Raw genomic sequence first — 24,864 nt, forward strand, 5'->3', positions numbered from 1 at the left:
TACCAGTAAACTTATCAGTATAAAATTACTACAGCAAATTAAATAGAACATATAAATAAGCATGTCAATTGAATCTCCGATATATGTTAGCACTAAAATTCAGGCACTAGATGATTTTTTATAAACAAATTTAGAAATGTAATTGTTACCTGTAACATAATTAGTCAGAAAATGTTATATTAACTCGTAACTAAGTTGAAAATAGGTTCACCTTGTTCAGCACTGTGATTGTAAATTTTTAGCGATGTGTATCTCATATTCAGTTTAACTTTTAATTGTGATTTTACATAAAATTGTAATTTTCATTGTAGGTAATTGTTAACAAAAGTATAAATAGAGGTCACGCAGGCGCCTTGGAGCACTCGTTTTTTGGCTAGGGTTGCGAGCAAATGTATTGGAGGCCCACTCGTTTGTTGATTGTTGTGAACTGTTGTGTCGTTTGATGTCAACTTTGGGTACATCTGATGTAACCGGTACAGTTCACCAGGCTCGGACACCAGAGTCCTGGAAATATATTGGTGTTAAAACTGCACTGTACTTTGGAATTTATTTGGGAGTCTTTCGCAAACCTTTTCATAGGCTGCACAGCGACGAGATGAATCCAGGAATTTTACAAAACCCCGAGAACCAAAAAACTCAATGTTGGTAGAATTGACGTGAAAACAACAGCGCATCGACTGGGCATTTCACTCACAACATTTGCAACGCGGAGGTGGGAAAATATAAACATCTCAAACCATAGTTCGCCATCGAAAAGATTGCTTTTGAAAACCTGTATGTGAATATTGTTGTATTGCGCAGTAGTCGTGTTCTGTTGGGGGTTGGGTTGTTTGGGCGAGGAGACCAAACAGCGAGGTTATCGGTCTCATCGGATTATGGAAGTATGGGGAAGGAATTCGGCCGTGCCCTTTCAAAGGAACCATCCCAGCATTCGCCTGGAGCGATTTAGGGAAATCACGGAAAACCTAAATCAGGATGGCCGGACGCGGGATTGAACCGTCGTCCTCCAGAATGCAAGTCCAGTGTGCTGACAATAGGCGCCACCTCTCGCGGTTGTCATGTTCTGTGTCACATTTCAGCGTTGAGCTTATTACCGTCCTTGCTGAAATACGCCAAGATGCGTGTAGATAAAACGCCTCAAACTAAAAAGTTCCTTAAAGTGGCACTCACTAACGGGAATGGCCAGATGATTCTTTGACTGATGGAGGTATCTCATCACTAAAAATATGAACTGGAAGAGATTTGAAGAACGATACCTAATAACTGACGAAAATCTACACTTTAGTGATCCCGTTTTAAGAAAAAAAATTAAATATGCTTTTCTCCCCTTGCCCTTTTTCTTCGCGGACTGCTACAGCAGAGATGGCAAAGATAAAATTAGACTAATAACACCAACGTAGTTGAAATAAAGAATAACTCCATGGAATAAACACAACACAGCGGCATGGACACAGTCTTTTCTTTTCTTTGGAACGTCGGTAAATGATAATGTTTTAAACCATGATACACGTCACAATGAAATATGCTATCCGTAACAAGCTCTTCCGTGACTAGTAAGTAGAACATTTTCATTTTTATAAATGAAAATACCAATTATGAATCTTTCACAGTACTTCATTCATCTTATTAGAAGGTTATCGCCTTGGAAAGACATCGTCAGCCATTAACTGAATATGGCCCTCGAAGATGATATTTCCTGACGAATATGACACAAATCACAGTCTAATCAACACAGTCACGACACTCCCTGGTGCGAAAGTTGTTGCCGTTTGACAACTGGAGCCACACTAGCGCTCCAAGCGGTGAGAAAGCAGGCAGTCACAAGTATCGTAAGGATGTTTGTTTTTAATTATTTTCTACGTCATTAACGGAATAGCTCTTATATTTTTTTGCGTTTCATGCGTTAGTAAGCTACCAAGAGACGAGTTATCGTGAAATACATGTAAAACAGCCAAATCACACACATTCCATGACATAAGTTACAACTCATTCGTGCAGAAATACTGTCGAATATGTCTGTATTTGCAGCTAACTCCGCTGAAAGTAAGAGAATATTAGCGCATTTCTAGCATGAGAAGCATATATTTCTGTTGGTGTCTATTATTATTATCATAGGCACTTCCCGTGACAGTTAAAAATTTTTTTATGGAGTCCAATGAGTCGCTCTTTCTTACACTTCACTCGACTTTATAATAAACTAATATCTTTCAAATTAATTACTTTTGCTTCAGAAGCGAATGTGCTGAAGATTCTTGCCGTTTGTGACTCAGATTTAGCAACAGTTAAAGAATTGGTTTCTCCTGTGTTGGGGAAACAGTTATTGCTTTAGACGCTTTGTTATCACGTGTGTGGTTTTCGCTTAAGCAGCAGCTGTGGTGGTTTATTTGACACGTTAAACATTGTAGTTATTACATTACATACATTTTCCCACGTTCCACGTTCACTGATTTGGATGAAGTGCAGCGAAAAAAACTTTGTTTCGTTGGATAGATATACGATTTCTGTAGGAGGTCAGGTCTTTTGGTGTTTACTAGCAATATTTCTGTCATTAAAGGAAAAGATTTTATTCACTAAATGTCTGTGCGTTACAAGAGAATCGTAAATAAACTGTTACGTAACGCATCGTTTCGTACCTCTCAGGGTCCTTAGGTGTAGTTTTTCAGTTATGTTGATTTTTATGGCACTACAAACACTCCCTATTGTAAAAATTATGTTACCAATCAGTATAAACGTTAGTATTCCCCCTCAGCCGATATTGTATTCAAAAGCGTCGCTTGCTGGCCACTTGGGGCGCGGCTGTCACTGTGGGTAATAAAAACAAAACGAGACCGTGGAACAAATTCAAAATTGACCTTCCTGGCAAAAAGACTTGCTACAAAAATTCACAGAGTAGCTGTTATCGTTAATAATATAAAAAAGTTGAACTAAGAAACAAGTAATTGTGTAAAGAGAAGAAGAGACAGGGGAGGGAGGGGGGGCGTCTAAAATTGGATTTTAAGCTATAAATGTGAAATCATTCAATCGAAAATGAGAGGACAGATTTATATCAAAATTCGAAGATAAAATACAGCTACGGAGCAAGCACAGATATAGTAAAAAGGCAGACTACTTCGTAGTTTTTGGATGAAGTGAGCAATCAAAATTAAACAATTACGTAACTAATGAGATCACTAAGATCAGATATTGCATCATGAGATATTGTAGAATAGTGGCTGAGGTAACCAGGTTAACTTTGAAGACCGAATAAGTATCAAGCTTAGTTTGCACACTTAGGACCACGTGGCGATAACCTGGCAGGTAGTTATTGATTCAAAGCGGTTCCGGCTAGCAATCAGTATGAAATGTACCTCCGTTCTTTATTCGCCGAATAGATGGGAAGAGACTGTACTTGGTAACTGTATCTCTGTCGAAGCCATCGTGTTTTACTTGCTTGACACACTGCGTTCAGAGTAGTGGAAAATGACCGGAGTAGAATTCTGACACGTGACGCTTCCATTTTAATCGCTTGTCCTCTTCACTGAGAGAGTGTTTCTTTTATCACATTCTAACAGCGGTACAAACTGTTTGCAGCGGTTATTCACGATATTTCGCAAGATCGCGCCTCGTATCTGGCTTGATAAATGTTATTTTCAATAAAATGTTTACCGTAATCCTAGTAACATCTCATAGTAACTCTATGGGGTCTGAAGCCGCCTTACTACCAACTAACCTTCAGTCTGTGCAAATAAATCCACTGGCAAGGCAAAACGAAGTTAAGTTATAATTTGTGTATCATGCAATCTGTCGCAAGAACAACAGAATATTGCAGTTTTAAATGCACGTTTCATACATAATTTGTCATCAAACATAAAAAATAATATCCCTGCATCTGTCTAAACGAGATCATTTCTTAAATAAAAATTCATAGTTCCATTAAAACAAATTTATCTATTTGCCTCGAGTGTTTAATAAGCTTACGAAAACATATTGGTCACTTAATTTACGATACGATTGTGATCGTTCGTCTTGTTATTGAGGCCTAATCAATATTTTTAAGCCAAAGGATACGGTATTTAATATGGAAGACTACACCGTACACTGACTTAGATGTTCTTCCGCTGTTGTCGAAAGAATTTATTAAACGTTTGTTGTGAAACAATTAATTGCCCTAACAATCCGTGACAGAAGATCCATTTATGAACAATACAACAGGACATATACATCCAACTGTCCTCATACATCACATTGGTAGAATTCCGAAATTTTGTTAAGTATAAAAATGATATCCTTTCTTCGAGCTCTCGAATTTCCAAAAAATCAAGAAAGTTTAATTATATCACCTGGAAATCGTGTTATTGTGAAAGAACGAAATAACCAAAATATCTTTAACCAAGGAACTGCTTAACACTGTAAGACTACCTTCAACACGAGGGCAAGATCACATTCGTCCTTTATAACGGCTGCAGCACGAAGTTTTGGAAGTGTGGTAATCAGTTCTTTTTTTTTTCTTTCATTAATGTTGTCTCCAACCAGCAACCACGTCTTAGAATGTAAATTTTTGTCCGCAATAATGAGGCAGAACAAACTTAACTACAGCTGTCTGAAACACTCCGTCATAGAAATAAAAATGCTGTTGTTTCTATCAGACGTGAATCTCTGATCATAGAAGAAAAATGCGCTTGAACATGAGACGACGTGTATTTAATATCGACGTCACAGTTTGTTATGCGTCTTGACACACAAGCTCTACACGCAACGGTGTTTCAAAAATGCAATTAATAGTGTGTGAAAAATATTGTTTCTTCCTCCCTTCAACGCTCATATTTGTAACTCAGTGCTGACCGCAAATGTCTATACAAATGTCCACTGATTAGTCTCTGAATCGCGGAAGGCAGTAACAGTTGACGGTACGCTTATACGACTTGAAGCGACACGAGGCCACGAATCCAGCATAGTGCAGTTTGGTGTCATGGCGGCGCTAGATTTGAAGTGGCAGCGGGTGCAGAACACATCGGGGCCGAAACCTCGACCCCGGCATGGACACAGGGCAGTGGCAATTCAAGATATGATGGTAGTTTTCGGAGGTGGCAACGAAGGCATTGTAGATGAACTAAATGTCTTCAACATGTCTACAAATACGTGGTTCGCACCGGCAACGAAGGGTCGAATTCCTCCTGGGTGCGCTGCGTACGGAATAGCAGTGTACGGAACCGCGATTCTTATATTTGGTGGAATGGTCGAGTGTGGAAAGTACAGCGACGATCTTTACGAGTTAGATGTCAGCAAATGGGAGTGGCGAAGACTGCGACCCAGACCTCCCATAAATGGAAAACCCCCGTGTGCTCGACTCGGGCACAGCTTTACGCTCGTTGATAACGACGTGTATCTCTTTGGCGGTCTTGCGAATGTAGGACACGATTCCAGAAACAACATTCCGCTTTATCTGAACGATCTTTACGCTCTGGACTTGCAAACGAAAATGACGGCGTGGAATATTCCGGAAACGAGAGGCTGCAGGCCAACACCTAGGGAATCTCACACAGCTGTAGCGTACGAGAATAAATTTACCGGCTCCTCTCGTATCATCATCTACGGCGGCATGAACGGGCGTCGCCTCGGTGATTTGTGGTTTCTCGACTGCGAAACATTTTCGTGGTTAAAACCTGTGCTGCGAGGAGTTCCCCCGCAACCACGTTCGCTTCATACTGCAACGGTAGTGGGAGAGCGAATGTTCATTTTTGGAGGCTGGGTGCCTGTGAGTGCGAACGACGGTAAAGCAGAAACACCTGAAACGGAGTGGAAATGCTCCAACTCGTTGGTTTCTCTGAACCTCGAAAAGCTTACCTGGGAAGAGCACGCAGTCGATGAAAGTTCTGGAAGCACACCTCGCGCCAGAGCTGGTCATTGTACAGTTGGAGTGCACACCAGGATGTACGTCTGGTCAGGCAGGGACGGATATCGCAGGGCGTGGAACAACCAGATATGTTTCAACGACATGTGGTACATTGACGTCTCGCCCCCCTTGCAGCCCCATAAGGTACAGCTAGCTAAGGCACAGACAGATGAACTTGAACTCTGCTGGACCTCAGTGCCAGCTGCAGATGGGTATCGTATACAACTCCACAGGTATGAAATGCCATCTGCTGTGAATACCACAGTCAACCCACCCGCACCAGCAACACCACCTCCCCAGCCAGCCTCTTCCCAGGAAAGCAGTACTGGTAGTGCGTACGATGTCAAAGTAAGTTCTCCAGACCTGTTACCTCTGGAAGATAATACTTGTAAACTACAGCCCATAACCTCCACCAGCCCACTTAATTCCAGACCTGTAAGCCCTTTATTGGATTCATTTGTGAGTGAAAACGACTTTAGGCAGCAAGCAGTACAGTGTCCTCCTGAAACCTTGGCCCCTGTGATGTCATCTGTAGGAATGCCTTCATCAATAACATCTCCAACTCCCATGCCCAGTGTATTTACAGGCAGTCATGTAAAGGAAGACATAGCGTCAGTGTCAGTTCTTTCCTCTAAACCGTCTCTTCTGTCAGTGTTGTCAGGAGCTAAACTGCCTCCACATTCTCAGAATTTCCCAGATTTAATACCAGAGTCTAGTTTAGGTTCGAATACAGTGACATCATTTTCATCCTTAAAAGTGACGGCTCCTCAGACACCTTTGACAGTGGGTGAGAAGATTGTTCCATCAGTATCTGTCAGTCTGCCAACAACACATCCAGTGAACAGTCCCAGAAACTCGGTATTTTCTGTATCGGGACTAGCAAGTCACTGTACCACCCCTCACCGACAGCATAATTTGTCAGGAATTATGTCACCTACAACTTTGCTTAAAAACAACTCTTTCCCACAAAGCAAGCCTGTTGTGATGCAGAAGCCAGTGCATACTTCAAATTCACCTCTCGTCACATTTGTGAAAACAAGTCAGGGTGTTACTGTCGGTGTGCCGAGATCATCTATAGTGCAAACTAAGCCTGAGATATCACAATTATCTACTGTTCAAAGTACCAGGCAGAGGCAGATATCTTCTGCAGGTGTCAAAATATTTAAAACACATCAAAAACCAGGACTGGATATTAAGGAGGACTGGAATTTAATGCTAAAGCAGTCACAGAATCCATACAGGAAACAGACTGTCCATGTCATGAAACCTACTGTCCCTGCAATTGAAGGCACTACTGCAAAATTCTCTTCAAATGGTGGCCACTATCCTTTTACAGCATCACCTACTCTGTGTCCTACACAGAATGTTTTGCCATCACAGGTTCTTCATTCTTCTAATAGTGCTCTAACATCTAATATTTTCCAGCAGGCAGTCTCAAAACCAAGCTCTGTGAAAATAATTGTCGTTTCCTCGGCTACCACATCCGGTGGTATTGTCGGCAAGCCGATTACGATCATGATTCCTGGAGGAAGTGTTACTCCAAAGACTGTTCACGTAGGAGCAAATCCGATTACTCATGCAGGTGTAAGAGCTGATGTTAGCCAGTATCTAGCTACTTCTCTGCCATCTTCACTGCAGTTTCCTGCAGGGGCCCCACATATTGCTGTAACACCTAATGAAAAACAGCAGAGGGTGCAATGCACTGCTGCAACAGTAGCACCAAGGACTGTGTCATCATTTTCAAATTGTGGGCCTCTGCTGACACCCAAAAGTGATAACATGAGTACTCGCTTCAGTACTGCTTATGATGAACATGTAGTCTCTCCGCCCGGTCCTGTATCATCATCACCTGCCATCAGTTGCCAACAACAGACAATTGGAACTGCAACTTTCAACTGTCAGCAGACAACTGTAGACAGTGAACTGTTATGAACAGTGATTCAAGTTCAGAGTTTCATCTAGGATAAATACTTTCATGAGTCTGTGAAGCAGATGTGTGAAGCTCCATCTGTTATTTATAGGAAGGTCAACAGTAAAAATCAGGAATGTTACTTATAGAGAAGCAGAGCAATATAAAATAACTGTTAAGTACATTGTAGAAACTGTACACATAGCTCATGTGTTGTCAGCGGTGTCTCGTCACACTATAAAGTGTTTATAGTTATGAGTCTTACCCTCTGACTTCCTATAATGTATGTTAAAATGAAGATGAGCTATTGCAGGCAGTCAAGCTCATTGATTTGTAGATGCATTTGTGTTGATAGCTGTGTGATATTAGTAGCTCTTTCATTACTGTACATTCAGCATACAAAGGATCCCTGCTTTTATTGTTATATTCCTCAATTAATTGTCAGACTTCAGTTCTGAATAAGATTGATCAGTGTTTTAGAAGTTCTGCTTTATTAATAGTAAAGTATCTGTATAGTTATTACTTTTAATGCTTTTATCTTTGTAGAGAAATGTTTATCTTACTATGCGACTGTCTTAACTACACTGGTGTAAGAACTAACAACTGTGCCATCTGTTCGAAGCTTTTATTTGTATAAAATCAATTACTTCAGTTACACAATGAAATTAAATACTGGCATCTAGAAATGTATTAACCTCAGCAATTTTGATTCAGCTAATTCGAAAACAATCCTTAAAACATTAAGTGATGCAAGATTTATTTGTAGGAATGGCCCCTTCAATACCTTTGTTCCAGTTGTTTAATGTGTACTAAGACAATAAAAGATACGAAGTTCTGGTTATGTTATCAGTTTCACTATTCTATGCATTGTCACTATATATATGAACTGAAGCCTAATGTTAACAGTAAATCATACATAGAATTAAATATTCATATCTAAAGGCTTGTGGCTTAGTAGTGAGCGTCAAGCTGCAAATACAATGGTCTGGTGTTCAATTACTGGTCAGTTCTAAGATTTCTTCAGTCGTTCTAAATCCATATACATTTTTTCTGCCTCAGTGTTTTCTCTGTTCCTATTGCATTTACACTTTGTTACAACACTTTTATTTATATGAACTCAGTCTGCTCTATACAGTGTTCCTAAGCCATACTGTTTTCTGAGAAGCTGCCTAGCCAAAAATGTCAGTCATACTGTGGAAAAAAGAACAATTTGTGTGTGCTTCCACTTTTAGTATGTAGTGCTTGAAAGGCAAAAAGTAAGTGTATTATTTATTTCTAACAAATGGGGATAGAGAACTTCAAATGAAAGTATCAAGTAAGGGCACGAGCTTAAAGAGTAATGCATACAAAGAAATTTTATTTTTAGTCATAGATTATTCATAATACTGATCCACAACAACCAAAAGTCAGCTCCACAGCACTATATATGCCAAACAATATCTATACTTTTAGATATACCAGCATTTGAAGCAGCATCACATGGCTTCAAGAATGTTGATGTTAATTTCGGAATGAAGGCTGTTTTATATTGAATACCTAATCTTTCCTCATATTCATAGACTTTCGTGTTATCCACATTCCACATTTAATGACCAAAATGTTGGCAGATCATTAAATTCTAACCATATTGTATTCAGTCTTGCATAAATATTTAGTCTAGGAGCACTGGTTTGAGCCATTTCATCTGTGTAACATTTTACAAGAGGATAAAAATTATTTGATTTATTATGCCTTCACCCCATTGCCACACTTCAGTGTGCATGATTCATTGGCAGCAAATTTTATTATGAGTGAAACATTTCAGACAGTTCCCTTCAGTCTACATTTACAGTGCATGTTACAATACCAGGTAAGTGTGTAAGTATTGATCACTTTCCGATTACTGAAAATTCTTATACACACATCACTTTTGTAGGAGTGTTCAGCAAATCTTGTGTTTTGGAAATTTGCAGAGCTATTTCCTAGAGGTATTGAGGACTTAGTACTTAGCATTAGAGTCAGCTATGTAACTGACCATTCTGTTGTAAAAAGATGTTATGTTTATTCCAAACTGCATAGATTTTCTGGGTATATATGCCTACTTAAATAATGGTGCAATGCATATTTCCATCATTTGTGAACTGTGCAGCTCTTTGGCTTCTAGCAGTAGTCAAAATTAAAGAAAAGCCTCAACTTGACATCTGGCGACAGGTTCTGACACTCAGTACGTTCGTTCACTCAGTCGTTATGCTCCATCAATCCCACAATAGAAAAAAAACTCTTCAGAGATGCAGAATAAGTCATATTATATATTAATGGATAGAAACAACCGGAGTGCAGGGAACTTCTGTCAGGTATACTAACAACAGTTTATGACCAATACTAATCTACTCATATTACTAATCATGAGAATTACTTATGGTTTACTTGGTACATACACATGTATATTGAAAGAAAAGCAGTTATTTTGGGAAAAACTACTACTGTACATTTTACACTACTCGCCAGCTGTTTTTATCTAGTACTTAATACTGGACATTTATGTAAATTATGTAACATCATCAGCTGTCTAGGTATTGTGGCAATGTGAAGACTGAAGATGAATTATTATCCCTCAGTCCACATATTTAGATAAATTAAGGAAGGAGAAGAGTGGGTGATAATCTAGCCCCATCATTCTCCCTGTTTTTTATTATCTGGTGTTTTTCAATTACCTGTGTGATGTCTACTGGCAACCTGTTACAGGTTCTATTTTGAATCCTAGACAAGAATGCTTATTCTACATGGTCATGAATTTCACACTTTATCCTATGTATACTTTTATTATGATTAACAAACACCACTTCAGTGCCCCTGAAGTGGCTTCTACAAAATGTTCCATTGTCAAGTTTACACAACATTATTGCTGCAAGCTTCTGTGAGAAAATAGTTATTTGATTTTAGCTGCATTACTCCAGAAATTTATGCCATAGAACTGCATTGCATGAAAGTACACTAACAATGTCAGCAGCATTCCAAAATGATGAGAGAGATTACTTACTACATGCAGAGCAGACATAAGTAAACTTTTTGTTGTACATATCCAAAGATATAGGTTTGTGCCTAGGTGACAAAAATTTAAGAACTTGTATTGGAATTTATTATTAACCTTAATATTAAAATAAATCTGATGAGAGTTTCAGCAAGTTCAGAAGTAACTATCGAAGCCAAACTACACCAATAAGAACTGAATTTTGGATATCTTCCATGTATTGTAGAGCAAAGCAGCAGTGTATGAAAAGGTGTCTGTAACTGAGAAGTATAATGTCACCAGCAGTTGACTGGAGAGGCAGTTATTGCTCAACATCACCCATGGACAGTAATTTGTGCAAGACAATTAATATGAAATTGGCTGATGGTTTCAGTTGTGATCAAAGCAGTGATTCTAAAAAGAATCATAGACATTGCTTCCTATCAGAAGCAACTATCTACTTCATTAATTCATTGCCAAATTTCAGTGACACCACATGTGCAACAATGGCATCTCCAGAATAGCAAAAATCTATCTTGGCAGGCGGAGCACCTGTCACATCCTCACGAACTTATCCACCACCTACAAACTAAGCACAGCACCCTTCGACATTACCTGAGGTGCTGTGGCCAATAAGTCAAGCTATGGCAAAGATGTTACAGTTGTGACTAATTTTTGATAGGTGTCTTATCAAAAGTGTGATAAAGTATAGCAATGTTGCTGAACAACTTGGCATTTAATTTATTTGCAATGATAGTGTTGTATTTATTTTACAAATACAAATTCCACTGCTACAGTTTGTTTTTATTCTATTGAATTTCTTTTCTTAATTAGTTTTGCAGCTCCAGCTCCATTCTCAAGCACTCATTCATGTATATGACAATCTGATGAGCTAGTTACGAAAAAAAAACTGAATACAAATAAATAAAATAACAAATTGTATATGTCTGAAATTTCTGTTTCCAAAACGAATACCTGGTGCCAATGATGGTTACAATGTCTGTGATTTTACATTGTCTGTATTTTCACAATGCATTGTCCTTCAGACAGGGATGCATGTCAACTGTTCATGACCCAAGAAAATTTGTGCAAGAGCAGAACTTAAAACTGGATTTCTCGTTTATCGCAAGTGATCATCTTAACCACTTTCGTTATCGAAGCATGCCTCCAGAACCGATCCAAACTTCCATATGAGACGTAGTCACAACCCTTATGATCTCACAGTTTATGATTCCCACACGGGGAGGCAAATATTATATTTTCATTTTAGTGCTTTCACTATACAGCTGACACAGCCACTGTGCAGTTTTGTAAACATCTAACAGCTAAGAACCCACAAATAGAATTCAAAATAAATGACAAGATCATGAAGAAAGCAATATAATGCATTTTTCTGAGAATCAGTACTGCAGTTGTCATTAGGTCAAAATTTCCTGCTGCATATGCATGTTGATGAGTAGCTGAAGGAAACTTGATTTAAGATGATACTAGTATAATATTAAGTAAGCACTCAGACAAAAATGCTAACCTTCTCTCCTAAAAGTTAACTGAACTCATACTGAGATTGGAGATAGCAGTCTTGTAGGCTATAGGCTATATTTCTTATGAAGAATACAAATTCAGTCACACAGTTTATGGTCAGGTATAAGGGCATACATAATGTCTGCAGGAAGATGGTGTAACTGTTGTAAAGCTACAACCAATCAGTAATTACAGTAACAATTGTGATTTAATCTATGTGATTACTAGTTTCAGGTATTATTGGCCATTTTAAGATCTTTGGAGCTTAGTTGCTGTACAATATGTATTGCAATGTTAAGACAAGCATACACAGCAATGAAGTTGATGTGTCACACAAAAACCAAGCCAAAAACATCTGAAACTGGCCCATATCAGCCGAAAACAGTAATGTCCTAGATCAAATTGCAGCTTTGACTAAAATGAATGGTTTAAAAAAGGAGTTCATCACCTATTCATCCTGGAATGGTGTCTACAGCATAGCATTTTACTTTATAATGCTTTGATTCTTTGGTCTTCGTGATGAACACACTTGATGTGATTCAGAATCTCAGAAGTCACTACTTCCTTACATCATTGTTCCAATGACATTCTTGCATAAGAAGGAGCTGTCACATTGTAAGTGGAACCTTTGGATTAAAAGAGTCAACAGGTATGTGATCCCAGAGAATCTATCTTAGCTTGCAATATTCACCTGCAATTTGATGTTCACCTTTTATTCAGGGTGTACCAAACAAGATATCACATTGTGCAGACAGCGGACTCATGTTCCAAAGGATGGGAGACAAATCCCCATTTGGCCATGCAGATTTTGATTTTCTGTGGTTTCCCTATATTAGTTTAGGCAAAAGATGGGAGGGTTCCATTGGAAAAGGCACGACTGAATTTTAAACCTGTTTCTCCAGTGTGAGGTTGTGCTTTGTCCCTAATGATTTCGATGTTGATTTTGAATTTGACTGGACATAGAATACTAATTTTCCTTCCATCTTCTCAGAACTTCAGAGCACTGAGCTCCTGCTATTACCTAGATTTTCAGTGCACAAACTGTCATTATCATATCCTTACCCATTCTAACACCGGCTGCCTGTGAATTTTATGCTAGTTCATAGAGATTATGCAAGTATATGCCATTCCCAACAAACACTGAAATAAGCTTTAACAATGAGTTGTGTATGATTGTGAATCTTATTTGAATGGGTACACTCCATCACAGAAGTGATGCGCAGTCTCTTTCAGAATATGAGGTAAAAATTAATGAGTACATCAGTAGATGAAATGTGAGTGTCACAAACAAAAAGGCATCCATGACTGAAGGTGTGGATGGATACATACATCAGCTCTGTTTCATACTTAATATTCTGTGGACCTCATTATGGAAAAGAACAAGTAGTAATGTAGATTTAATAGTATGTAAATATACAGTATAATAGTATGTAGATATGATAGTGAATTATACATTTATTATCAAATGCATACAGTGCAACACTATCACCTTTATTGCGTTTTGTCTCAGATGTGTTATAAACCTATGTTTTCCTTACTGCTCCTTGTACGCTAAATCTGTCAGCAGATTCAAGTGCAAAATTGGAACCTGTTTTGTACCTCTTTAAGAAATGGTTTGTCTGCTGTTAGTTTTATTTGCTGTGGTGGGCACAGTACATAGTTAAATTGACAGTAGTAATTTTTATAGGTACAGCAATCTTCGCATATACCTCTGTGGCCATGAGTGTTTAAAAATCAGTTTGTATTTTATTTCTACATGATAAAGCTATTCTAGTAAATTAGTGTACATAAAAATTCAAGTAATGACCATGTATGTGCCTTAGGAAATGTATATGGTAAGAAAAGTGAGTACAATGTCCTCATCTAAACTGACATTACCTGTCTAACTTTATATCTCTGTCGATTCAGTGGTGGGGAATAATTAAATTTGTGAAAATTAGGACAGTGAGAAATAATGTTTGTGCTTTCTTTGAAATAAAACAAGCAATGCTTTGTCCCAACCCTATATGTTGCTAAAGAAATGTGTGGTATATGGTGGTAGACTTTGATTCAAAGAAATGTTACTAGGTAAAGTTTCACTCACACTGGAATTTATTTTAGTTATTTATTTATCTTTATTCACCCAAGGATCATTTCATAATTATATAGCATCTGTCAAGGTAATACAGTGCAAACATATAGCAAAAAAAACATATGATACACAGCATACATAACATAATTTATGAGAATACAATAGGTAGTGAATGGGGATAGCCTCAAATGTGCTCAAATGTTTGAGAGCCATGTCACATAAGAGTAACAGGTGATACTGAATGTTTACAACTAAGTGCAGCATGAACTGTGGTTAGTGTGTTTAATGCCTACTTACAGACTTTCAAAAACCTATATACCGGGTGACAATTATTGAACTATATGAAATAAAATTATCATAACTTCTGAGTGGTTTGTGTTAGGATGTTCAAACTGTATGGTTGGCTGCGTGGCATGATGGGAGTTAATATGTGCATGCATGGTTTGGTTTAGTAGTGAAGCCCACTTTCATTTGGAAGAGCTTGTCAGCAAAATTCGTGGATTTGGGGGAATGGGAATCCATATTTCATGATCAAGAAGTCTCTTTACCCTCAACAGGTGACTGGAGGTGTGCAATGTCCAGTCATGGAATAATCGGTGCAATATTCCTTGATGGCACAGTGACTACTGAATGGTACGGGAAGTTTTTGGAAGATGATTTCATCCTCATTATTCAAGGTGATCCTGATTTTGACAAGATGTGGTTCATGTAAGATGAAGCTCAACCCCAATGAAGCAGGAGAATGTATAAAGTCCTGGAGGAGCACTTTGGGGACATCATTCTGGCTCTGGGGTACCCAGAGGCCACTGGCATGGGCCTCGATTGGCTGCCATATTCTCCGGATCCAAACACATGCGACTCCTTTTTGCAAGGTTGTATTAATGACAAGGTGTACAGCAATAACCCCAAAACCAATGCTGAGCTGAAAACAGCCACTCAGGAGATCATCGGCAGCTTTGATGTTCTGACACTTCAGTGGGTCATGCAGAATTTTGCTATTCGGCTGTGCCACATCATCACCAATGATGGCACATATATCAAGCATGTCAAAACCTAAATCTGAATATCTGTAGTGACATTTACATGTTCAATAAAGTGTGTGCACACTGCAATTAATAACTAATTTATGTTTTTTTCACAAAGTTCAATAATTGTCACCCTGTACATGAAGCATCTAAAAATACACTGCAGACCCTTTCAATGCTCTCATAGGAACCACAAACACAAGATTAATTACAGCTCACACATAGGCATTTCATTTGCCACATTTTCTCCACTCCATGTGAAAATAGAACAGGGAGAAACCCTACTGTGTGGAACAGTGAGAAGTACCCTCAACCATGCAGTTCATAGTGCATTTGCAGAATAAGAACAATGTTGTAGATGGTTGTCTAACAATTTGTGTATCTCACTGCTCCAACATTCATGGGAGGTTCCCAAGAATATACCTGGGTTCTATTAGATTCAATTCCGTTTCATTTAGAGGCAAAATAATGCAGTCCCAGAGATTATGTATAGTTTTGTAATACTAATTAATACTGTACTGGTATTGTAATTCACCTAATCTGAGGTATCATACATATCCTTTGTATTGCAATTTTCAGAAATATTAGTGTATTTTATGTAGTACTTACATCTATGGTTAGTAAATGAACTGAGGGTGTCTATCATTACTTATGATACACCAGAAGAAACATAGATGGTGAGTAAACTTACATTTATATTTGCTTACATACTCTGCAAGCCACCATCGAGTGCATTGTGGAGGTTACCTCATTCCATTATTGGCCATTCCCTTGGAGATTCTACTTGCAAATGGAGTGAGGGAAAAAATGACTGTCTCTTTATGAAGCCAGATTTCTCTCATTTTTTCTTCATGACCCTTACATGAAATCTACATTGATGACACTGGAATCATACTACAGTCAGCCCCAAATACAAGTTCTCTTAATTTTCTCAACAGTGTTTCACAAAGAGAATGCTATCTTCCATCCAGGGACTCCCACTTTTCATTAAGCATCTCTGCAATACTCGCGTGCTGAGCAAACATACTGGTAAAAAGTCTAGCAGCATGCCTCTGAATTTGTTTTACTGGGATAAGTGACCAAGAGTCTGTATCTTTCTCTGCATTTATAGCAGCACTTGCATCCCCAGCATAGCCCTATGATTTTTCATACGTTAGAATTAGTTTCATACAAAACTTCAATAAGTTGTTCAGATTCAGATTCTTTATTATTCATTCAGCATTATTACATGCAAGTAATCATCCTTATCCTTCAGCTTGTCTACCACTGGGGTAGCAGTGTTTATAAAACTTAAATTGAAGATATGTTTTGAAATCCAAAATCACAGGCCCCTACATGATGTAACTGATTTCATAAAAAAAAGAGAAAAATGAGAAACAGCAATGGGGTGGATGAAACAGTAACCCATAACAAGTACCAAATCACAAACACTTGAGCAGTTCTCAAAAATGAGTTGCACTGGTGTTCGATATGTGGTCTCCCTCATAGATGAGTTACACTTTTCTAAAATACTGTCAATAAACCAAAGTTGACAGTTTGCTGCTAACATGATAGCCACATTTAATGTGTGGGATTAAGAATTGTGAGTAACAAGTGCTTTGTAAATAGGGTCAGATTATTTTTTTCTGAAGAGTTAGTTTCTTCCATGGAATGGTAATGCATAATCCATTAGCATATACTGATTTTGACAGGAAATGCGATTTCTGAATACATTGTAACAGTCAAAGAAACGTGTGGTTTTTTTTTTTTGTGATAAAATGAATATGTGCTATTATAGAGCTTCATGAACCACATGTATTAACATGTATGACAGACTGATAGTATTTTCTTGTGAGTGAGCATATGATAACATTTTATTAAATATTGTTTTTTGGCAAAGTTTCAGAATGCAGTGTTGCACACAGCAAATGTAATTGAAATTATGTATGTCCTTACTACATCTATACAATGGGAATTGTCTGCAGATGGATTGATGAATAAATAAAATAATACTGCTATCTCTTAAAACTGTTATTGGATGAGAACTACATCAGAATGCTTTCAAAGAATGTAAACAGAGTGTATGAGCACCTTATTACAGCCAATATCTTCTTTAAAGTAAGGATGTTCATTACCTTATTAAGTTGTGGCATGAGAATTAGTGTTATGTCAGTAATTCAGGTGGTCACACAGCTACTTTCTTTCAATGCTCTTGCCAGCATCTGTAGGGAAAGTTCAGCTGACCCTTGAGGTTAATTGAACTGCCACATTAACTAACAATTCAAGAGGGAAAATTATTTTCTTTCATACCATCAGTTTGTTTCCTTACATTGGAAGTGTAATTTAAATTATGTGGCTGCTGGATTTTAGCTAAATTTTCAGATATGTATAAATGTGAAATCCAGAAGTAAGAGTAATTATTCCTATCGTCTAACAAATTCTCATAAAATTTTAACATCCAGTAGAACACAATTGTGTTTCTTTGAGTTTAATTCAGAGTTCATTGCTTTATGGTATTCCATGAAATAACACCTGTGCATGGAATCATTTTCCTGCTATTTTGAAGATTTTTGATAAAGTGAAGATGGGGTTAACTGGACCAGTTAAGTTTGGGGTTATGTCAACTGGATCAATTAACCCCAGAAGGTTTCTGACAAATGATTATAATGGGTAACTTCACAGGTACACTTCGTAGTGCCCCAAGAATTACCACATAAGACATAGCAGCATTGTGGGGGTAGCATATCCTTTGACTTTCACTGTCTCTTATATCTTGAAAGGTGTTAGTGTCAGTGGTACTGAACTTCTCAGTACAAACACATTTACTGATGAAGATTTTTTTGTCACAAAAAGCAACAGACAAATCTCTACCAGTTCAGCAATAAACAACCAATGACTCTCTGGCAGAAGATGCTAGCAAACTTAGAAAGAAACAAAAATCAACTGCCCTTACCAGAACACCAGTTAGATGCAACAGCAAAAACAGAAGATCAAATAATTGGCCAAAACAGCATTCAGAGAAGTAAAGCCTTCAGTCAGATACCAAACATGGAAGAGAGCAATAGCTGTATGCTAATTACATCAAGCACATTGATTCCTCTGATACTTACTCGTCCACTGTTCAAACAGTGTAGAAGGAGACTTCAGTGTAGCCAAAGTAGAAGGGAAAACTGCCACAAGTGATCACTATCATGTTGCTCAAGTCTTTAAAATGTACAATGATTGCTGTGAAGTAAAATGTTTTACTAGAGCTGTTTCTACTACAAAATTTGAAGCAGCAGAAGAAGATGATACCTTTGTTGCTTCAAATTAAACAATTGCCGAAGTACCTAATCAAATACATGGCACTAGGCTCGCTATGAAAACATGATTTTATTCTAGATTGATGTTGCTTCATTCATTGTGTGTAAGTTTTGTTATTGCCATGATTTTTTTCATTAATATACTTATGAAGGTATATTTAGCATTGTTATTAATGTTGTCCCAATAAATTTTTGTATTTATGGTGCTGTAATTCATTTTTTTAACCGAGAGGTCCAGTTAACCCTTACATATACTGAACTTAACCCAACCACTGGAGTTAAATGGCCCAAAAGTAGGGTTGAAGTTGTTCTCCAGTTGTGTAAAATCTGTTTGGAGTAATTCAAAAATGAAAACGCCTGAAGCTATCATACATATTTTCCTCCAGATTTGTGAATAAAAGTTGTAGAAAAATGAATTCCTTAAGTAAGATTTCAAGAAAATAAAAAAAACAGGTCCAGTGAACTCCAACTTCCTCTATACCTTGCTTATTTTAACTGTATCCATATGGTATTTCTCCTAAAGTAATTTTGTTATGTGATTTGTGGATGCCTGCAACAGTGCATCTCAAGATTTTCTTTCATTTGCCGTATTTTCAACTAGTAACAGTGGCTGTGAACTCTTTTATTTTGTAACAGTTTTTTATGATTTATTTTCGTTTTTAGAGTATGAAATACACTTAGATCACATGACTATATGACTAATTTTACTTTTTGGTAACAGATTTATTGCTGCTATATTTCTTGCTATTTTCAGGAATTTCTGCACTGTGGAACAACACTGCATAATCATATACTCCTGTAATGAAGTATCTGCCTGTTTTTTTTTTTTGTCAGTTAATGTTTAACATCACTCACTCATGCTCCTGCTTCATGAACAGGATTTATGGAACATGACGTGTGAATGATGAGTGGCTGGATGGTAGAATATTACATTTTCTGTACTGATTACATTTAAAGAAAGGTTTCTTTTCTTTTCATATGTTATGTGTGATTTGAATGTTTTCATCATAACAGGGGATTAAAGACATCTTCTTATTCATATAACTGTGTTATCACATACATTTTTTACAGTAATGTAAATTTTTGCCTCTTTATTTCATATTTTTCCTTTTATTTGCAATAAATCTTCCAAAAAGTCCAGAATTTCATCATTATTCATACTAAACTACATTATATGCCTCCACATTTATTGTTTTTCCCCTAGCAGTACTCTGTCAATATATTCCTTTACCTGTAGATTTGTAGCATCAGTATCAAATGTCATGGGTTCCATTTTCTATTTTAGTGTCTCAAAATTAAAACTTTATTAGTCATAATGTGCCCATCTTTCCATTTCATGTAATTTACAATAATGTGCAACCCGTAATCACAATTATGCTGTTCTTATGGGTATTTTCCAACATGTTTGGTACTACACCATATGTATGGAAACAATGTTGCATACCTGTCTCCAACATAAAAAAATGAAATTTCCGGTGAACAGTTAGTCAAGCATTGCAGCCAGAGTTTCCTCTATTTATCCCTTACAAAGTTCTCCAATATAATACTTCCTAAGGCACAAATCAGTTTAAATGACAGTGACTACAGTATGCTACACTTATGTGCAATTATATTTTTTAAATAATTGTACATTATACCTAAAAATCCAGGATGGGATAATGACAATATTATGGTTAATAGCAACCTATTTTCATAATAATGTGCATTACACATAGTATATTGCTATACTATATTAGATAGTTGCTGCTTATCTTCTATTGGTAGCTTAAGATTTTCTTTAATACTTTGGCATTTTAATGTAATTTCACTTATTTCACATCGCAAAAGCTTTTTTATTTTATCCTGGATCTCATCACACAGCTTACTATGCAGTGCTGGTAATGCATATTTACATCAGAAAAATTGAAAGTATGAACACATAATTTACAGACATTTGCCACACACAGTGTTTCTTCCTTATGGCAACTGAGATCTGCAGTGACAGGAAAGGAATTCATCAACAGAGCTAAAACAAGAAAGCTACAGAAACACTTCATATGCAATTCTAGAGGAATAAAAGTGATTTAAAGGTATCTTCCATGTGTGAAAGTCTGTAGCATGCAGATGGATACAACAATGATGTGACATCAGCATATTGATTCATTAACCAAATTGCCCAAGTCTTCCTGCTTTATACTTAGAAAGCTGTGGCTCTATGTTGACTGGAATTGCTAGCATATTTTCATTCATTAGTGTGGTACAGCATAATCTGGAGCAACGAAGCTGCAGAAGCATGAATTAAGAATATTATGCACAGTTAATAACTGAATATTTTGCATACGCCCCTTCAAGGGCTTTGGGAGTCTTACACTCCCATGCCAATGCATCCTAATGGAAATACGAAATCCATAATCACAAAAATAGAAACAAATATAATTCCGAAATAGACTGAATATCCCAGTTGTGAGCTCTGAAGGGAGTTTTATTTTTTGGTGCAGAAGTCTGTAACAGGTTGTCAGTGGCTGTCAAAGAGAAAACGAAAAATTCACAGATACTAAGAGATACAGTAAAACTGAACTTATTTGACACTCCGTTATTTACCAGACTATCTGGACTGAGGTATGTATGTTCATATGAAACAGAACATTAGCTGAGTACCAGAAGATGAAGAACAGTGTCTTTTTTTCCAAAGTTATCATTTACTACTAATATTCATAATATTTTTATTTGCATTGCATAAAATAAAAAAAGTAATCTAGAACTAATTCTCACAATTAACAATGTAAGTAGATTAAATTTGTGGCAAATGGTTAGTATACTCTGCCGATGTACCCAAAAATGGCCACTACTGCCAATTACTTCATTCCTTCTTTCCTATCAAAAAGAATAATTGTCAGAGATGTGGAACGTGTCAGAGCATACATTACAAATTCTTTGAAATTGAATCTGTACTCTGCATTAATAATATAATATCACCATGCTGCTTAGCACTATTTGTCCTTATAGTAGGTAAATGTAACCCTGGAAATTAACGGCAAAGCTGCTGCTTTGAATGAAAGCAGCCACTTGCTATACTTTATTAGATAGTTGCTGCTTATCTTCTATTGGTAGCTTAAGATTTTCTTTAATACTTTGGCATTTTAATGTAATTTCACTTATTTCACATCCCAAAAGCTTTTCTTCATGAGGGGCTTTAAGGCAAACAGTGTCGGAATGAATTAATGGCATGTCATGAATAACATACTGCCTACTCTGTGTAGTGATTGACTTTACTCCTTCTTTACCTTGTATTAAACTCAGAATTTTAAATTATTATTTTATGTATAAATAATTTCTCACAATACAACTCTTTGAAGTTAGTGGTTTCCATGGTGTACCCAAGTAAATTTTTCAAGTTGAGTGTCAGTGACTCAGTCCACTGAGAACAGGTGACATACCCTTCTTAGCTGCTTTGGGTAGTATCAGAGAAGGTGTGGTTTATTGTAGATATGGGATTTCCCTTCCCCTGACATACAATGAACTTTCAGTGTTAGGTTAATATGGCTATGATGAGTGCTTGTCCAGCGTAGCACTGAGTCTGTGGTTTGACAAAGAAATATGAAAGAAGCAGAGTAGATGAAGCCAATTGCCAGTACAGAATATACTCTTCTTGATTAGTAGCAAAAAAGCAATCAATATTAACGTGTTGCCTCAAGAGAATGTAATGAAATGTGGACACAGATGAGATTGCGTGTGGTAGGGGTGGGTGTGTGAAAAACTGTGAGAAAAATTTGTTTCTGTTCTTTCTAGCTTTTAGTCTTCCTTTTTTCACTTAATGCTGGTTTGCCATCTGAGCTCTTGATGTTCATACAATGGCTACCCTTTTGTGTATAAGCAGCTTTAAGTCCACCATGCATGACATCAGTCTTTCTCATAGTCAAGCAGGCTTCTGCAGCTTTGCATTGCTTTTGTATCTATTTCTGCTTTTTCATTTTGCAGCTTTTTGCAATCTCATTTGATAGATATCTATGATCCATTGTGGCTGCTGTATTTTTATATTTTATCCTGTCACTGACTGAATTTAAGATCTAGTGTGTTATCCATGGATATGTCCAGATTTAATCCCACTGTACTGCTGAAGGTAACTGTCTAACATGGCAGACATAAAACTCACTACAGGATTGCAAAGTGCTTTACTCACATCTCACTTCTGTGCAGGTTTCAAATCTCATCTTTCTCTTATGAATACAGTTATTATGTTCTTCATGCTTCTCTTCTACTTTTATTTTCTTGTTAACAACGGGTGCTGTTGGATGTTTGGGTCTCCAAGTGCAAGGCAAATGATTGCTCAACAGTTTGGTTTATCTTCTCCAAATGTGATTTATACATGGCATTCTATTTTTATTTTCTTGTAAACAAGTGCACGGCCATAGATGGCTCTACAGTTTGGTTTATCTTCTCCAAATGTGATTTATACATGGCAGAGTATGTAAGTTTAAAATAATTTGTTGGTTTTTCCTGATTTATGACCTAACAGCATGATCAGAACCTTTAGTGAGAGAGCCATCACTTAGTGATCTCTATGATACTGAACTGCAAATGGTTGACATGTTCGAAAGGTCCCCGATGGCCTTTTGGTTTGCCCTTTCTTGTTGAAAACATGTGAAAACACAATTTATGAAAGGTTTATCTGAAGGATAGCATACATGTTTCTCATAAAAAAGTTACGAATTTTTTGATATTTAAGCTTTTCTGAGAACCAATGCCAACCTGACATACTGGGTGAACCTAAACCGTGCCAACACAATTTTGGAGGGTATTCAGGCATATTTTCTGAGTATATTCATGTAAGAGATCAATAATCTATAGTGGCTTTGTTCAGGATGATTCACCCATGTGTTCTGAATTACGATAGCATTGCTGGGATGGCTGGGTGAGAGTGACGGTTCTCTGTAAAAGATGGACGCAGGCACAGTAGGAGAAGACATTTCATAGATACCAGGACTTATTTATTACTATTTATTTACAATCATTGAACTGCAAACTGTTGACACATTCAGGAGGTTCTCTCCTGTCACTTTGGTTTTGGTGCTAGCTGCTAGCATCAATGGTGAGCGAGGCTAGTCCACGTCATGCTGTCTTTGGCACGGTGTCCGGTGTTGGTAGATGATAGCCCTGAGTGTGCTCCTCTGCTGTGGCTGCTGCATGAAGTGGAAGCTTGCATTGCTCTGCTATTCATACATTCGGCTTCACCACACTCTGTGGAGCAGGGACAGCCAAATTCCCAGTGCTGTAAGTATTTCTTTAGTTCCTGAAGGTGGCAAACTGCTGAACTGCTCATTCACTCAGATTCTCAGGTGGTGGATGGAGGCCTGAAGCCCAGTGATGGTAGAAACAGCTGCACCATTGATATGGTATTGAACAGTACAGTATTGATGTCACATCACTGCTAGTTGTTTGACGATGACTGGCTGACTATGAGTGGTTTTAAATGCAGCTTGGGTTTAAATGCAGCTTCTCCATGCTGACATTGTGGAAGTGTGGCGTTTTTGCATCACAAGGAATTGTTCTGAAACAGATGTAATGCCCACAGCAGCTGTTGGCCCGCAGCTGTCTTTTAAACAGCAGAGGCTTCTTGAAGGCTGGTCCCATTACACTGATACACAGAATGGTGTCATGGAACTGTCTTGCTGATACTGGGGTGCTGACCAAGCAGGTCAGTGACTGGCAGTGGATGTTGCAATGTGTCCTAGTGCTCTGTCTTTTGGTTTGAGAACTGCTACAGTTTATCCCGCTAGAAAATGTAGTGTGATGTGGCTGCTGTCCCTGTGGGAACTGAACGTCTTAGATTGTTGTAGTACCCTTCCATTGTATTTAGCGAAACCATACACAAGGTGCATATCGGCCAGATGTTCATCTGTTCATCAGTAAACCTGTCCATGTGGATGTGAATCACTGTTGTGAGGCATCTAACTCTGCCAGAAAAACAAATAAGGACAGAACCAAGCAGTACTGAATGAAAGCTTTAGGGCTAAGAGTCAAGTGTGCATTAATATTGCCAAAAGCAAGTACTGTGAGTGACTGAGACAAGTTTGTTTCCAAACAATACACACAGTGCATACCATTGACATCTGCACTTTTGTGCAGAAATTTTCAGTGCAATATGGATACAAAGGTAACGAAGTTACTATGTAAAGAGCCAGCAGAGAACGAGGACTGTTTATACCTAAGCACTCAG

General features: G+C 37.6%; 1 protein-coding gene across 1 annotated transcript; it reads left to right on the forward strand.

The window, feature by feature from the left end:
* Positions 1 to 4,948: 4,948 nt before the first annotated feature.
* Positions 4,949 to 24,320, forward strand: LOC126095677 (host cell factor 1-like). Its single transcript, XM_049910434.1, has 2 exons — positions 4,949 to 7,708; positions 24,141 to 24,320. The coding sequence occupies exons 1-2, from the start codon at positions 4,949 to 4,951 to the stop codon at positions 24,318 to 24,320; spliced, it is 2,940 nt and encodes a 979-aa protein (XP_049766391.1).
* The last annotated feature ends 544 nt before the right edge of the window (positions 24,321 to 24,864 follow it).

This window comes from Schistocerca cancellata, chromosome 8, assembly GCF_023864275.1.
Source record: "Schistocerca cancellata isolate TAMUIC-IGC-003103 chromosome 8, iqSchCanc2.1, whole genome shotgun sequence".
Lineage (NCBI taxonomy): Eukaryota > Metazoa > Arthropoda > Insecta > Orthoptera > Acrididae > Schistocerca > Schistocerca cancellata.

What these genes read in the sequence shown, in the direction of transcription:
- LOC126095677 (XM_049910434.1), top strand. Translation starts at nt 4,949, where the DNA reads ATGGCGGCGCTAGATTTGAAGTGGCAGCGGGTGCAGAACACATCGGGG. An exon ending in TAGTCTCTCCGCCCGGTCCT is followed by an intron (nt 7,709 to 24,140) that starts GTATCATCATCA and finishes GTTTAAATGCAG; the next exon opens with CTTCTCCATGCTGACATTGT.